General features: G+C 30.9%; 1 protein-coding gene across 1 annotated transcript in view; it reads left to right on the forward strand.

Moving 5' to 3' along the window:
• The first annotated feature begins 2,153 nt into the window (after positions 1 to 2,153).
• The window catches only part of LOC108559491 (ankyrin repeat and death domain-containing protein 1A-like), a 22,746-nt gene continuing 5,754 nt past the window's right edge, over positions 2,154 to 19,145 (forward strand). The window contains exons 1-5 of the mRNA XM_017916789.1: positions 2,154 to 2,204; positions 6,630 to 6,826; positions 8,190 to 8,288; positions 11,134 to 11,232; positions 15,094 to 15,297. Coding sequence (XP_017772278.1) covers positions 6,641 to 6,826; positions 8,190 to 8,288; positions 11,134 to 11,232; positions 15,094 to 15,297 — 588 coding nt within the window. The 5' untranslated portion in view covers positions 2,154 to 2,204; positions 6,630 to 6,640. The remainder of the gene's footprint in view (positions 2,205 to 6,629; positions 6,827 to 8,189; positions 8,289 to 11,133; positions 11,233 to 15,093; positions 15,298 to 19,145) is intronic.

Raw genomic sequence — 19,145 nt, forward strand, 5'->3', positions numbered from 1 at the left:
TACAGAATCTTGTGTTTAGGCTTATTGGAAAGGTTATTTACTCTTGTTTCATTAAAATGTTAATTGTTGAGCGTTCAATAAATGCTTATCTAGTAAAGCGATAAAATGTAAAAACTGTATTTCATATTTTTTCCATTCTTAATTACAGGAATACCATAAAAACCAGAAACTTGTAACTTTGACGATGAATTACAGATAAACTATAAGAGACACAAACTTATAATTAGGTTCATTGAAAAGCCTAAATATTTATCTTTAATTTGTGTATTCATTTATGTTTGTGTGATTTGCGGTTCTTGAGTAAAACGATAAAATGTGAAGACAACATTGAATAATTACATTTTCATTAATTACATTTATGATTTTTTTTGTATCCAAATAAATTAAAATGCAAATTCGTCCGTAAATAAACTGCTAATTTGTATTGACAATTGATTTTGTACAATTAATCCAAGTTTTTTTTTTAATAAAACTTCAATATTTGTTTCTAATTAATACGGGTTCAATTTAATTAAGAAAAATCGTTCTTTTTTTCTGTGATTTATAATCTGTTTGCATTTGCGATGAAATGAAAGTGAGAGATGAATGTAATAGTAGACTTATTAGAAAGCTTATTTATTTATCTTTAATTACAGTATTCACTCATATCTATATATGTGGTTACTGAGTAAAACAATAAAACTTTGACGTTTGATAAAAATATTTTTATGATCTTTGACTGCTAATTACAGCAAAACCATAAAATACAAAATCTTGTGTTTAGGCTTATTGGAAAGGTTATTTACTCTTCTTTCATTAAAATGTTAATTGTTAAGCGTTCAATAAGTGGTTATCTAGTAAAACGATAAAATGTAAAAACTGTATTTCATATTTTTTCCATTCTTAATTACAAGAATACCATAAACACCAGAAACTTGTAACTTTGACGATGAATTACAGATAAATTATAAGAGACACAAACTTATAATTAGGTTCATTAAAAAGCCTAAATATTTATCTTTAATTAGTATATTCATTTATGTTTGTGTGATTTGTGGTTCTTGAGTAAAACGATAAAATGTGAAGACATTGAATAATTACATTTTCATTAATTAAATTTACGATTTTTTTGTATCCAAATAAATTAAAATGCAAATTCGTCCGTGAATAAACTGCTAATTTGTATTGACAATTGATTTTGTACAATTAATCCAAGTTTTTTTTTAAATAAAAGTTCAATATTTGTTTCTAATTAATACGGGTTCAATTTAATAAAATCGTTCTTTTTTTTGTGATTTATAATCTGTTTGCATTTGCGATGAAATGAAAATGAGAGATGAGGGAAAAGCGATGGAAAGAATATGATCCCACGTACGTCGACTTGAGCACGCAGCGAATATATACGTGATTTTCCGCGAGTTTTCCGAAGCGCCGATTCATTATTTTCCTCTCGCGAATTTCAAGAGCGATACATAAAGAAAATTATATAAATAAAACAAAAACAAACACTATATAGAACGCGTCAATATTGTTCTTTGCGGTGGTGAAAGGAAAAGCTGTAGGAAATAAACAGTGTGTAGTGTAGGTGCGGAAACAAAACTCCGTTCCGCAACAATTAAAGCTAATTTGCATGTATCGATTTCAACTTCACAGAGAGTTTCGTGTGTACGTCGTTGCTGCTGCTACCACTACTTTCCTCGCTCGCTCAATTTTCCCTACGACCCTACTTTCCGCAGTCCTCTGTCGCCTTTTCCAACCTTCTCTCTCTCCTCGACAAAGCCTTTGGTTAATACATATTTACATATGAATCCCGACGACTCGAAACAATGCAACCAACAACATTTCCACTTCACCTCTCGCATTTCCCAAAGGGCTCATGAAATCCCGCAAAGGGCACTCGAAATATACTTAAACAAAACAAAAAAAAAACGATTGTAGTTTCGAAACATTTACTATTGATCAGTCGATCAGACCTCAATGAATATTTATAAGGCAATTCGGGATTCAATTTGGACGAAGAGCTTCAACTCTCACAACACGACGAAACGTAAAAAAACACACACACACTCGATTTCAAAAATAGGAATTCAATTAAACACACAAAGGCTTAGAGCAACGCTAATTTGAAATCCTGCATTTGTTCGTTTGTTTCAGAGCCTCCTATAAACATCATCAGATTAGTTGTAAAAAGAACTTTTTGGTTTCTAACTTACGTTTGAATTCAGGTGAGTTTTCTTTCATATTTTATTGTTTTGTAAGTAATGCTGCATTTAACAAAAGTTACGTTTTTTTTCAATGTCTTAACGTTTTATTGAATTACTCGACTTAAGTAATAGACAATTAGATCATCGAATACTCAAATTGAAGCTGAAACTCTTGCCTTTCCAACGAGCCTACTGATAGCTTTCTGTTAATATTCGTTCATCTGTTATGAAGTGTTAAACGTGTCGTTGTTGAAAATGCTCTAAGGCATAATCAAGTAGCATTGGGCAACTCTTTATGTAACGAATGTTGCGCTTTGAAGAGTTATTTAACGTTTTATTTCTTGATTACTAGAAACTTACGCAACTTTTATGAATTTTTATTGTTGCATAAGGAGGGCGTCACCGATTCTTAATTTATTATGCAACAAAAGTTGCCCAAGAAACGATGATTTACGATGTATTCATTTGTAAATTACTCGACAATCCTCTAACATAATTAGATCTTCGAATACTTAAATTAAAGCTAGAAGATTCACATTTCTAACAAGCCCATTTCCAGTTTTCTACTCTTATCCATTCATCTTCTACGAGCTGTCAAAAGTGTCATTCCAACCTCTTCACGTTTTCATAAATTTCAGGATAACCACGTAATATAATTACATAATTCAACAAAGAATCGTAAACTATAGACAGACATCTTTCAAATGAACCCTATGAAACGATTCTAGCATCAATTTTGATGGTGCCTGAAAATTACTGAAATTTCCTGAAACTTTTGAATACTACCTAAATAAACCAATTCGATATTATTACGTTCCATAATGTTCACAAATCAATAAATTGTCATTTTTCTACTCTACATAAAAAAAAACTCATGTATTATTTGTGAATTTGTCGGAAAGTTTTACGAGTTTGCTTATGATCATGTAATCGGAATCGACGTTTCTCTTTTTTTTTGTTGTAATTTTGTTTTTCGTTGTTTATTATTATACACTAGACTACTAGAAAAAGACAAGTGCAGATCCATAAGTCATACTTTATTCAAGATACACGCGTTTCCACGCTACATATAAATAACGACTGTCTCGCCGAATTATATTTATGGTGAGTTTCGGATGTCCACAAAGTATTTTAGAAACTGGAATCTGCCGTTTCACACTTTGCTTCGTGTTTCTCTTCTGTATCGAGTTTCAAATAGTCGTGGATGCGGCGGATCATAGCGAAAATCTAAGCTTTTTTATTAAATTGAAAGTTTCAGTTTTCGTTGAAATTGGATATTGTATGTTACGTAAACTTTCAATGTATCAATTATCAGTGGATGCGCCGGGTCATCAACATTATTTCAACGCTTATTTTCAACTAGACCTCGCATAGTGCGGATGCAAATAAGTTTAAACATAAAGCACAATTTCTTTTAATATTTTAGAAAGCATTGAACTTCGTGAACGGAATAAATTCACCAACATTTTTCGTAAGAAATATTGCTTTTTTTTTCCTCTCTCTCTCCTTCTCTTCATTTCCGTATTCCTTCCGACCAACTCACGCCATTGTGTCCCACGTTTATTAAAGTTGCATTCCCTTTTCCCTCTCTCTTCATCTCCACAAGTGAAATATGCTTTGTAAACACAGCAAAAAAAAGAAAGAAAGAAAAATTACAAATTCCTTTCCGCATTCTGAATATCAACAAAAATTAACTTTGTAATTAATCACATCTTGATAATTGTCATATCTAAATATTTTTTTGTGTTTTATTTACGAAGTTCTTTGAAATAGGACAAAGTATAATTCCTTGAGGAATCCCCACTTAATAAATTCGATAAAACAAAAGTAGATGGGTGTATATATCGTCCATTGATATTTGAAACAGTTCAACGAAGCAAATCAAAGTGTGCTGTGGACAATAGTTGATAGTGAAACAATGATGATACAACAAAAATTGAAAAAAGAAACAAATGAAATAACGATGTTTATATAAATCACACATAATGTATACACTTGTTTTTTTTTTAATTAATATCAACAAAAATTACCTTTTTTTGTTTTTTTTTACGAAGTTCTTTGAAATAGGACAAAGTGTAATTCCTTGAGGAATCCCCACTTCAAAATCACATATTCTGTTTTGTGTTTTTGATAAAACAAAAGTATATATCTTCCATTGATATTTGACAGTTCAACGAAGCAAATCAAAGTGTGCTGTGGACAATAGTTGATAGCGAAACAACGATGATTCAACAAAAATTGAAAAAAGAAACAAATGAAATAATCACACATACTGTGTATACATTACGTGTTTTTTATTTTGTTTTCTAAAACAAAACACTTCGCTTCTCTTCTGTTGTTATTTTTGCTCAGGTATTGTTATTTTTGGCTAAGAATGTGAGAATTCCTCACGATGCGTTCCATTCCCGTCGCGTTTCGTACTTTGAGAGGATGCGCTCGGATTGTATTGGATCAAAATAACGGAAAGCTGAAAGAACTTTGGAGATGCGAAGAGAGCGGATTTGGCTCGGGTCGCGCATCTTCTCTAGATATTTATATAAATAGGATAAAAGTGTGTAAAAATAAAGAGACGCGACGCGAAAAAATAGAAAGGTGGAAGGTAAAAATAAGAGAGGTGGTGAAGACAAATGTGATCAAGAGGTCATCCATCAGAGAGAGAAGTGGAGGAGTTTCTCTGCCAAATCTCGAGGAAAAAAACCAATAATTTATTGGCTAATTATGTTGTGTTATTTTCGGATTTGAAATATTTATTTGCGGGCGAAGATTTTTCAAAAAAAAAAAAAGTTATAATTCTCTTGTTTTTTTAGTTTTGTTTCATTCTTTTGTGATCTTCATTTTTATTCCCGCTTCACCAAATTGGAGCAGACGCAGAAATGTCTTTGATCTTGCTTCCAGGTACATTTCTCATAGACTGAAAAGCTTACGTTATTTTTTTTTTGCGATGTATTCGTTTCACCGAAGTGTATACAATTTTAATCAAGTCCGACGTTTCATGTAAATATAAATAATTGATAGAGAAAAAACGTAAAAAAATCTTGCATAAAATAGTTGGCTATGGATTATATAAGATGCTTTTGTTATGAATGAAAACAATTTGAGTTTTCTTATTTTAAAATATTTAAAAGTAATCTTGTATTTTATTGTGTAACTCGATAACCGCGTTGAGTTCATAAGTGTTTAAGCAATCAAATTAAAGCAAAAACAATACACTAACTAAATGATATAAATTTATTTTTGTAATTTCAATGAAGGTCCTATAATTAATTATTAAAAATTAATAATCAAACAAAATTATGTTTTTACATATTCTCTTATAATTCGATAACTAAGAAGAGCACGTGTATACTTGAATAATCAAATTAAAGCTAAAACTATAAGCTATAAAACGCAATTAAATATTTTGTAATTACAATATTAATTTAACTACAATCAGCTGTTAAATTCGAATACACGTAAGTGTTTACATATTGTCCCATAACTCGATAAATACAATGAGCACTTAGATAATTCGATAATCAAAATAAAGCTAAAACTATGAGCTATAAAACATATTTAAATTCATCTTTATGATATTCATGGTTTTTCTGTAAATAATAAACGAAATCTGAACAACATGTTTCGAACTATCGACAAAATACTGTTTAACGTATAACTCAATAATCACGATGAACACGTATATCATTGTATAATCCAATTAAAGCTTCAACAATGAGCTGTGAAATGTGTGCGGAATGATATTTGTGATGTTCGTGGTTTTTTTCCTGTCAAATTTTGAGCAACGAATTTGCAACATCCACAATAAAAAAAGAGCAATGATTCCACGCATAACTTGATAAATGCGATGAGCACATAGATGATGGAATAATCCAATTAAAGCCGAAACTATAGGCCATGAAACGTGTATAGTGGCGTATTCGTGGTTTTCCTGAAATCAACTGAAAAATGAATTTTGATTTTTTTTGTGCTTTTTTAAAATATTGTTGTATAACTCGATTATCGTAATAGACACTTAGGTCGTTGAATAACCTAATTAAAGCTTAAAGTATAGGCTTTAACATATGGGTAGAGTCGTCTTTGTAACTTGCGTGGTTCTCTTGTAATCAGTTGTTAAAATTGAAAAAGTTGGAAGATTTGTGTGTGTTTACATTTTGTTGTTTAACTCGAGAATGATGATGAGCACATAGATGATTGAATAATCCAATTGAAGCTAAAACTATAGTCTAGAAAACTTGTCAATTTTATCATTTGTCAAAGTCCAAATTAACAAATTTTTAATCTTCTAAAAAGCAATAAGATTTTGTCATATAAAAAGCAATGTTATTATTTAGTGGTCTAGAGTTCAACAATTTTCAACTTTTCTATTATAAACTTCATGTATATTTGAGCAGTTTGAAGCAGTTTCCATGTTGAGTTGAGCATTACCTGAAACCGAAAATTGTGTTGCAGGATATGAAATAATGATGACCGTTGAGCATCAGGGACGGCAGGACATGAGGCATGTTCCAACCACTCCGGAGGAGCTGAAGCGCAGAGCGATAATACAGAAGAACGATCTGATCCTGCATGAAGCAGTCATCAAGAACGAGACGGATGTAGTACGAATGATTCTCAAAGAACCAATAGATATAAACAGCAGGAACAACGTGAGTACTACAACCTAGTTTTAAACTCACTATCGATTTTTTTTGCACTTTAAACTTTTTCCCCTCATCTTGAAGATCTTTCAGTGTGGATGCTCTTTATGCGTCACGCTAATAAAGTTAACAGTCTTCTCCTTTCGCAGAGGCTTTCAGCGGAGAGTTATGCATTAGTTAAGATTTGAGCGCTCCGGGGAATCCGTCAAAAGGATGAGGAGACTAGGAGACTACTTCCTTCCTCTTCCGCGGTTTCACGTGCGATGAATTATTAGCAATCAATTTTGGAACGGAAGCACACGCGTTTCCACTCTCATCACAATATCATTAATGTTTCAATGATCCGACATTATGCAAGAAGAGCAGCTTGCAAAACACTGTAATCATTAATTAACCTTACACTTTTTGACACGAAAAACGTCATATTAACTGTCAACGTTAAATATGTCAATGTCAAATGTATCAATGACATTAGATTTCATTGTTTTAACTGTCAATTTAAACGTCAATTAACATTGACTCTTATTACAATATCATTAATATTTCAATGATACAAGAATTATGAAATAACCTCACATTTTTCCATGAAAAATGTCACATTAACTTTAACTATCATTGTCAACGTCAAATGTGACAATGACATTTGACACATTGTTAAATGTTTTAATGTCAATTTTTAATTTTGTTTCCATGGTGATTTATAGAACAATTACTTAACTAACGCGTTGTTAACGTAACAATAAAGTAGAAATATTACAAATAGTGAACAAAAAAACGTAGGATTTGTATAAAATTATTACGTGTCCACATGGAAATCTCTACAGCATTAACACAGATTTTCATTTCACCGTTTTTTTCCTCCTCTACTTTATATCTTCTAATCTCATTTCCAGCGAATTCACCGTTGCGTGGGTAACTCAAATCCCCCGGAAACTCTGTATGCGTTTAGCCATAGATACGCTCATGTTAGTGGAGATTTGAGAGCCTAAAGCGAATACAATTTTCACACAAAAAGAAGAAACGGGCGCATTTTATGAATTCCGGACAAATAGAGATATTATTTCATCGTCCTAGCATTTCCTCACTCATCCGCACACGGAATACTAACGAATCTCTTCCTCTTCCCAAACTGTAAAGATTTTCCTTGATCTTGTTTGTCTCCAAACTCGTTTTTGGAGGCGAATCACGAAATTTATCAAAAAGTTTATCGAGTATTCTATTTGTAAATTTGCGCAGTGGAAATGTATTTATGTGACTGAACAAAACTGTTTGCTTGAAATAACGGTCGTTAAACTGACGATTAAAATGTTATCTAAATATTGTACGTTTAATATAGAGAAGTTAATATTACTTATTTTTTGTTTGCTTTCAGTATGGCAGAGCTCCAATGCATTGGGCCGCTTCTCGTGGAAATCTGGAGATCATGGAGATGCTCATCGCGGCTAATTGTGATATAGAAGCCAGAGATAAGGTAATTTATAAAAATTATTCTTAATTTCAAATTTACAATTTTTTTAAACTTCATTTTTTTTCTGAACTTTAACGTCTTATAGCAAATCAACAGAACGTACCACACATTTGGAAGTAGGCTCTTTTTAAACTGCATAATTTTATCTTTAATTTCCATATTCATTTATTTAATTAGCATACGTGATCATTGAGTAATCAAATAAAATGTCTTCACCAAGTTTTTTTGCTCAACTTTAACATCTTATAGGAAACCAACATTTGGAACATACATTTGGAAATAAGCTCATTTTAAAGTACATAGTTTTATCTTTAATTATCATATTTACTTATTTCATTAGCATACGTGATCATTGAGTAATCAAATAAAATGTCTTGACCAAATCTTTATCAAACTTCAATTTTTTTCTGAACTTTAACGTCTTACAACAAACTAACAGAACTTACCATACATTTGACAGTAGGCTCATTTTAAAGGTCACACTTTTACCTTTATTTCGTATATTCAATTACCAATTTAACTTATATAGTTGTTCAGTAATCAAATAAATTACATAAGGCAAATTTTAGTCAATCATAATTTGAATTCTGCAAAAAATCATAAAATTAATTAACTTCATATAATATCCACTTCACGAATGATAATAAAAAAGTGTTAATTCAATATCTGCATAAATTATCATTAAAAAAATGCTCTAAAAGAGACACAAATTGTATAATAATTAACAAAGAAAGAGAAAAAAAAAAACGTTTAATGGAATTGTGTAAAATTGAAAACGAACCGTTTCCAATTAGCGGCACATAATTAAATGCGTATTATATAAACGTCGTTGAACGAACGGCGAAAATTAATTTTCGAGTGCGAAATTGGAATGCCTTCATTACATAAAATCCAATTTGTACAACACAAATCGATCGAAACGAAATCTATTGAAAAAAAAAACGTTTCAACGATTTCGAAATATTGCCCGATAATTGAATACGTTATTTCCCATATTTCATTTCATTCCAATGCAATTTAACAACTCATAACAACTTAGTTTTCATCAAATTTCATCAGATTTGCTGTTGTTTGTTACTTGAAAACTGCATTTTCTTATACATTTATACATTATTAATTGCAAGCATTTAATGTTACGGTTTTTTTTCTTTCATCTTGTACAGAAACAAAACTTTTCTTTTGTTTTGCAATAAGAAAAGAAAGCTTGCTTTTTTTGTTGTTTTTGCCGCGAGGTAATGTTCGGTGTGCAGACGCTTTTGCAAATAGAAATAAATTACACGGAAAGTTCAGGACGCAAATTGGAAGTTAATTAAATTTCGCTTGAGCGACGTCGCAGCTTCTTCCTCGCGCGTGAAAGCCGCATCTCGAGGCAACAATGGTAGGAAGTGTGTGTGTAGCTTGTATAAGTTTCGGTGCAAGACGTTATTTTAATTTGAAAATTTTCAGTTCTAAAGTAGAGGATATTCAACTTCATGTATGAAATTGAAGATAAAACTATGATCTTTCCAATAAGCGTATCTGTAGATTTGTGGGTTGCTCTGGTCGTCTGGTATTAGACATCAAAGTTGATGAAAAAATTGAAGTTTGTTAAAACATGATGGCTTTGTTTATTAAATGACCCAGTAGGCTAATTGAATAATTGAAAATGGAAATTAAAGACAAAACAGTGACGTTTTTAATGAGCCCACTATCAGTTTGATAATCTTCGCCGATTCACTGCAATTAGTCGTCAAAGTTTAGCATGTTTGGAGGTTCATTATTTCGCTTTGCGTTTTGCTATAATCTATGGTACATTAGAGTAATTTGCGTTTTATTTAATTTACGGAAATTGTAATATTATCGATTTCTGATGTTTATTGTAAAAGCAGATGGATTATAGTAGGAATAGCGTGGAGTGAGTGAAGTGCATTAGTCGACGAGCATAATTAAAATAATGGGTTCGGATTAATCGCGGCTTCGGCCTTCGTTACGGCTAATGATAATAAATCCGGTGCCAAAGTGGCCGTAAAGTTAATTCCTATCCTAACGACACTAATCTTTGAGTTTTGTCCCTCGTAAATCCCACGTGCATACACGTTAATCTCTACAAAACACAACCTTTTTACATACATTTTCCTGTGCAAAAGTTCAAAGTTGAAGAAGAATTCAAGTTACTGAAATATTGCAATTACTTTGTTCTATAATGATCATATAACTCAAACATTATTAGATATTTATAAAGGAACAATTTAATATTATTTACGGCGGCAATTACCATTTGTTACACTTATAATAAGCTTCTCGGAAAATTTTTCTTTTTTTTTTCAATTACATCTAAATTGACAAAATCACAGTATTATAGGTACACTCATGATATTCCTCAAATATCTAGCTTTCACATGCATCTTTTGGATCCATTCTACGTATAATAGTTTCGGAGAAAATCAATAAAATGTGAAATCATTTTTCAAATTTGAATTACAGCCAAATGGATGAAACCACATCAATGTATGAATACTTTCTAAATTTCCCAAACATCCAGCTTTCACATGCATATTTTGGATCCATTCTATGTATTATAGTTTCGGAGAAAATGATTAAATGTGAAATCACTGCTTTTTCGAATGTCAATTTTTCAAATTTGAATTACAGCCAAATGGATGAAACCACAGAAATGTATGAATACTTTCTACATTCCCCAAACATCCAACTTTCATATGCGTCTTTTGGGTTTGTTCAATCTATTATAGTTTCTGAGAAAATCACTAAAATGTGAGATTAAAGAAGAAACTATGAAGCCGTTTCTAATGAATCTACTAATTTTATTGTAATATTTACTAATTTGTTGTAACTTTGGTTTTCATTTTAGAATGGAATGCGACCGCTTCTGATGGCCGCGACCCACGGACATCGGGACGCCGTCGAACTCTTAATTAACACCGGAGCTTGCACAAAGGCTACCAGCAAGGTGAGCAAACATCCTAGACTTTTCATTAATTCACAGGCTACAGCAAACACACAACCTACATGTATCATCATCATCGCCATCATCATAATCATCTGGTCCGTGCATTCACGACACGACAAACACGTGTATTTAATTAAAAAATTGTAATTTAAAAACAACAGCGCGCACACGTAAATATGCATTACAATAGTTTATTACAAGCATTCCGTGAAATATAACGGAATGTTTATTGTTGCTGTAGCAATTGAAAAATAACAGTTCGTTTATTGTTTGCCAACGTAAAACAATAACTAAATTAAAATCACTAATTTTATACTGGTGAAAGCGCTGAAGTAATATTTTTGTTGTTGTCACATTGGAAAAAAGTAACTAAACTTAACCAACTTAAAATAATAATTACATAAAAAAATCACTAACCAAGAAAAAAATTAACACAAAAAGATGACAGATGACAGATAAGTCAAAATATTGCGTTGTTTTTGTTTTTTTTCAGTCGCGATTCGTTTATTTATTTGTGTTTTGTTATTGTGAAAATTTGTTGTTTGTTTTCTTCTTCTTTTTTTTTTTGGCGTTGCGTCGCGACGTCGGGTCCAAAAACAAACAATATTTTTACCACTTTTTATTTTTTTTGAAGAAGATGTGGAACGAAAAGGATGGATGAAATGTGAACGACTGATGGAGATGGGAAATGTGCGAAAGGTCGCTGTTTAGTCTGGTATTTATGATGAAACAATATTTGCCTCGTATTTTTCTGCCGTTCTGTTTAGCATAACGGATGCTAGATTTCTCGCGGTCGGGCTGCGATCTGTATCTCTCGATTCTCTAGTTCGTGCAAACATTTTGTTTTCATTCTCTTTTGTTTTGCCATTGTTTCATTGTTTTTTTGCTGGAAGCTTCGGTGAGTTACGTATTTCATGTTTTCAAAAGCTCTAGATTATTTAATGAAAATATTTACTTCAATATTTTCATTACCTTAAACAGAAAATTAACAAATTCAAAGTATACCTAACCTAAATTATGTCCATTTCTATCGTTTAGTTAAATAGTGAAGTACCTGTAAATCTAATTCTAAGCTAATTAAACTTAATTTAATCAAATTCAATCACAACATTGCTTTTCCTAAACTAACAAAATTTTCTTCCATCCTGACCTATCCTAACATAATCTCAAATTACATAACTAAACGTAACCTAAGCTATCCTAGCATATTCACAGATCATAACTTAACCTAACCTCACATTATCAATTCTAAGGTAACCTAACCTATCCTAACATAATCCCATATCATATATCCAAACGTAACCTAACATATCCTGACATATTCACACACTTTATAAAGGCCTAACCTATCCTAGCATAATCATCATATGTTATAACGAAACGTGACCTAACCTCTCCTGACATAATACAACGTAACATAACCTACTACATTTTGATCAGAACATAACCCAACCTAAATTATGTCAATTTCTATCTTTTAGTTATATTGTGAAGTACCTCTAAATCTAATTCTAACCTAATTAAACTTACTTTAATCAAATTCAATCACAACGTTGCTTTTCCTAAACTAATCTAATTTTCATCCATCCTGACCTATCCTAACATAATCTCATTATATAACTAAACGTAACCTAACCTCTCCTTTCATAACCACACATTATCAATTATAAGGTAACATAACCTATCCTAACATAACATAATCCCATATCATATATCCAAACGTAACCTAACATATCCTGACATATTCACACACTTTATAAAGGCCTAACCTATCCTAGCATAATCATCATATGTTATAACGAAACGTGACCTAACCTCTCCTGACATAATCACAACGTAATAACTTACTACATTTTGATCAGAACATAACCTAACCTAGATTATGTCAATTTCTATCTTTTAGTTATATTGTGAAGTACCTCTAAATCTAATTCTAACCTAACTAAACTTACTTTAATCAAATTCAATTACAACGTTGCTTTTCCTAAACTAACAAAATTTTCTTCCATCCTGACTTATCCTAACATAATCTCATATGATATAACCAAACGTAACCTAACCTATCCTAACATAATTACATATCATATATCCAAACGTAACCTAACATATTCTGACATATTCACACACTTTATAAAGGCCTAACCTATCCTAGCATAATCATCATATGTTATAACGAAACGTGACCTAACCTCTCCTGACATAATCACAACGTAATAACCTACTACATTTTGATCAGAACATAACCTAACCTAAATTATGTCAATTTCTATCTTTTAGTTATATTGTGAAGTACCTCTAAATCTAATTATAACCTAACTAAACTTACCTTAATCAAATTCAATCACAACGTTGTTTTTCCTAAACTAACCTAATTTTCTTCCATCCTGACCTATCCTAACATAATCTCATATGATATAACCAAACGTAACCTAACATATCCTAACATATTCATAACCACACATTATCAATTCTAAGGTAACCTAACCTATCCTAACATAATTTCATATCATATAACCAAACGTAACCTAACATATCCTGAAATATTCATACACTTTATAAAGACCTAACCTATCCTAACGTAATCAACATATGTTATAACGAAACGTGACCTTACCTCTCCTGACATAATCACAACGTAACATAACCTCCTACATTTTGATTATAACATAACCTTTCTTTTCATAACCGCACATTATCAAGTCTAACGTAACCTCATATAATATAACCTAACCAAACATAATCACCCTAACCTAATACAGAACGTAATCTAACCTATCCTAATCCATGCAATATCTTTAAAAATGTAAACTAAAGTATTTCACATCATCTTTTTTAAGTTGATTTTCTCAATGTTTTAATTCTTAAAATAAATACTCGATGTTTTGATTTATTTATTTTCGATCCGCATCGGTTTCCTGCATCATTAAAATCCTCATTTATCGTAGCCAGCGGCGGAACTTCCGGACTTTTCCCCAGTTTGTTTTCCGATGTTCATTTTCTGTTTTCCACTTCGAGCGAATCCGGAAAGGAAACTAGAGTATAGATAGCGTTCTTCCCTCTCAAAGGGGTTGATAAAAAAAAGTTAAAAAAAAACCGGAACTGCTTAACGCGATGGAACAAAATACGCTCTTTCTTGATCATTTAGTAAGCGTTTTCGGTGATATTAATTATTTATTTTTTGTGTTTTTTGTTCGTTTTCCATCTGAGTCGTGTTTTCCTTTTTTATTATTTACGAGCTGCATGAAAGTGGTTCGGTGTGTATATAGGTGTGTATTGATTGGAAAACGAGCCCTGTGGAGGTTAGGTTGGTGGTTCGACCAAAAGGGCCGTTTTCTCTCCTCTTTGCTGCGTTCAAACTCCCTTTGTGTATTTAATTATAGAGCGGACATTCGACAAATAACGAAAACGTAATTGTTTGTTTTGTGTCGTGTTACATCACTAAAAGGACTTCTCATTCGCTTCATACGATAATATATTTTATTTTCGACAAAATCAATTTCGTAAAAGTAATTACATTTTTTTACTGTATTCACCTCATTATGAGTTGCTTTTAAAAGTTTTTTTTAAATATTTATGAAAAAAATCAATTATTTTATTTATTCTGCTTTCATAAATTCAATCGGATTAAAAAAAATTCGCTAAATTAATTCCCGATTCGCAGTTCATTGAATTCACTAGAAGGCTATGTTAGTTTGAAACAAAAAATTCAATTGTTTCCAGCGTTTCATTAGTTGATTTTTGAAACTAACTTTTTTTTTGAACTAATAATGAAGTAGTTCAAAAGTATGTATTTATTTTTTATAAATTTTGTAATAAGAAACTGTATCATGTATATTTATTACGTATTGTTGTTGTTTACAGAAACAACACACGATCTTGATATGTGCCGCTAAGAACAACAGACAGTGCGTAATAGATTTCCTTCTGCAAACGCTGGAGGATATTGACATTGATGCTTCCGACTTTGAAGGACAGACGGCGCTTTTTCACGCAGCAATGGAAGGACACGCGGTCGTCGTGAGAAAGCTCGTCGAGAACGGAGCTTCTTTGGATAAGAGGAACAAGGTATGCAATGAAACGTTCATCAATTATAACACTGTTACATAATTCACTCAGTCAAGTTACTAAATACAGTGAATGTTTTTATTTAAGTTGGTTATATGTTTACACAACTGCTTCTTCGGTTTAAATAAAGTACATAAACTTCAAAAACAGCTGTTACTTTAGTTGAACAGCTGTCATTTGATTGCATAATTACCAACTTTTACATCTCCTAGTCTGAGGTCGCTTTAAATTGGTGCTATTAACAAAAAATCATATTAAAAAGTCGCGCCAAATTTGAAATTGTTTCTCTTCATCAATTAAATACTGATATATAATGGTGCAATTAATTCATTCGTGAAAGTTACTAAATGTAATGAATATATTATACAAGTTGGTAGCATGTCTTAATAGCTGCTTCTACTATTAAGATGGAGAACATAACCTTAAAAACTTCAAAAGTAGATATTACTTCAGTTTAACTGTCATATGATTGCGTAATTACCAACTTCAAAATTTTAATTACGTGAGGACATTTTTGACAAAAATGAATTTTAGAAATTTTAGATTAATATTAGTAATGAATAATCTATTGTTTCTTAAAGTAAATTAGTTTTAAGACGATTTTCTTTACATGTAAATATGACATTTGAATCGCCATCTATGGGTTATTATGAAACTACATCATCTTAAATTTTCTATTATTATCTGATTACAATATGATTGTCATTACATCCAATCCAAAATCAGTTCCTTTTTTTGTTCTTACGTTTCTTGAATTTACTGTTTTTGACATCTGTCACATTTTTGACACATTTCATTACAAAATTTTGTTTTAGTTCTTAAAAACTATTATTTCCATTTAACATAAAGTACACTTATTTTATATTCAGTCATAATTGATTACTTGTTATTTCTCTCCTATATAATTATGCAAGTACATAGATATTTCGTGCGGGCAATTAATGAAATGTTTGCGCTTAGGTAAAAATAAAAAGTGATAATAAAATGTTTCGTTTTATTTTCACTTTATATTTTAATTTCACTTCTATTTTTACTAGACGACATGCGATCCGCGTTTGATAACAAAAGACAACAACGTACGATTATCAAATAAAACTCGTTACGTAATTACCCTGGAGATAGTGTCTATATTTTGCCGTTACCATCAGTTTTTCTTTTGTTTCAATCTACTTAGTTACCAACTTAAATTTAGAAGACAAAAAATATAGAGAAAATTATTAATATTTACGAATTAATAAACTTTACTTTTCAATTTAGTAATTCAATTTTATAAATTTTTAATTGTTTGTTAACTAAAATTGTAATTCATCAAATTCAAATGGTCATATTTAATTTAATAAAAAATAGTGAAGAAAAAACACGTCTAAACGTTTTAAATTAATGAGCAAATAAGAATAATAAATGAAATTATAAGTTTCTGGTGGGAAAAAACGCCATCTGTTCGATACCGAAAATAACACGACTCGCGTATCCTATCATTACACTCATTTGTTTCATCGCTATTATCTTCTGTTGTTTCTTTTTAATTCTTCGATCGGGAAAGGTTGACCCGTGCATCGAATTACAGACAAATACACACGTATCCGTCCGATTTATCGTTCGTAATAAGTTAGCGTTGGAAACGGACGGACGCAAACATCGTTAATGCCACACGTTACGTAATCGATTCCCTTTTGCATCGAACAAAAAACATCTATTTCCTTTTCTGTATCATCGATTTTCCGCCCCACAAATTCTGACACTTGACGTCTGACAGATAATATAATAAGAGACCCACTTTGATCGTCGATAAATAAACGTTATTACATTATTTTATTACTCTTTTGTTACTGCTATAACTGTAACCTTTGATATCCATATGTTTTATATGATAACCAATATTATACAAAAAAGGTTAATAGTTGACGAACAGTGTTGACTTTGTAGCGACGTCTTGATTATCTGACATAAAGGCTCATACAAATTGCTTTATTAAGCTTTGTACGTGTAATTTCAGCTAATTTCATAATATTTACACGATATTCTTTTATAAAATTCAATTAATTTCAAATATTCATATAAAACTTAGTGTTTCCACCATAATTTTCTACCATTTCTTTCTAGTGGAATCGCGGGGTAATTCTATAATATTTTCGTGTTTTCGTTTGACGAAATGCAATAAATTTGTAATTCTTATCAATTATCAACATAAAACTTAATTTTATACAAGTTAATTCAATTTTAACCACTCGATTATTGATATTTTTACTGCTGTAAAATGAAGAAAAAAAATCGATTGGAAATAATGATGTTACTGCTTTATTTTATTCATCGATTCACATAATGGAATGATGGAATTAGTGATTTTAACGAGGTAAAAGGAAAGAAAAGTTGTGTTTCTATTTATATTTAATGGATTTGATTTTAACGATTGTACATTTTTATTTAAGGTGAACAGCAAATTAGTTTGTTGTTTGTTGTTCATTTTGTGGTGAAAAGTGGGTCAACTTTGTGTTATTAAGTGCGCCCGTCCAATTGTCATGCAGACTCGATGATTTATCGACGGAAGCTTTGAAGTTGGATGCAGGCCTCGAACGTATAAATCAAGCACTCGGTAATTAGTTCGTTTGACTGAGTCATATTTACTGCGCGGAGAGTTCATTTTCCATCGCCTTTCATCCATTAAAGAACGCTGGGTCAACGTTTACGTTTTGCACATCGATTATGATATACTCAATCTACTTACTTAATTACTCACTGTTTTCTAACGTGTTTCATTATCAGTTTATCTTAAGAATTTATTAATAGAAAGAAAAAAAAACATAGAAATTTAGTCAATCAAATTAATTAATTCCTTTTTAGTATCAACAAAAAACAAAAGATGTTTAAGTTTGAATTTGTAGATAATTGCATCTGGAGTTCCCCAAGGTTATGTTTTAGGTCTTATATGAATAAATCTAATAATTTTTTTAATAGTTACAATATTGTTGCAATTTTTATGTAATTTATATAACAAAATATGAAAAAAAAAAACAAAATTCTATATAGAGTTCCTCAAGGATACGTTTTAGGTCTGAATAAAAAACAAAATACTAAAAATTTTATAAAATATATTTACATAAAGAAATTATGAAAAAAAAAGGAAATTGTTTACTAATAGTATCTGGAGTTCCCCATGGTTATGTTTTAGGTCTTATATGAATAAATCTAATAATTTTTTTAATAGTTACAATATTGTTGCAATTTTTATGTAATTTATTTAAAAAAATATGAAAAAAAAATACTAATAGTATCTGGAGTTCCTCAAGGTAATGTTTTAGGTTATAGTTGTTTTGGAAATTGAAAAATGTAAACAATGAACGTATGGAAGTTGAATGTTGTACTAAAACAAAGAGAGAACGTTCTTGATGGAGAAGGCGGAAGTAAATTCGAAAAAAAAACTGGCGGGCTTTTTAAATAATTCATTTGAGCCTCGCTGAATATTCAAGACTCACAGCCATCGTGGATATGATCATCAAGACCGCACGACTGGATTATCCTCAGCAAGTAATTATAATTACCGCAATCATTATCTGTTTCTGTCACATACATTTATTCAGCGAAAATTTACTATGCACAAATATAATATGACAGCTGTCACATTGTGTTAAAACGTCAAAAAATATAAACAATTGGGTTGCAGTAGTAAACAAATATGTTGAGAAACACTGGTATATTGTATAGTGTTTATAAGTAGCGTTGCTTCTCAATCATTGATCAAATTGCTGAAAGTATATCACCAGTTTGGAGTTCCTCAAGGATACGTTTTAGGTCTGAATAGAAAACAAAATATTAAAAAATTTACAAAATATATTTACATAAAGAAAGTA

Source organism: Nicrophorus vespilloides, unplaced genomic scaffold (assembly GCF_001412225.1).
Source record: "Nicrophorus vespilloides isolate i.1.1-1 unplaced genomic scaffold, Nicve_v1.0, whole genome shotgun sequence".
Taxonomy (NCBI): Eukaryota; Metazoa; Arthropoda; class Insecta; order Coleoptera; family Silphidae; genus Nicrophorus; species Nicrophorus vespilloides.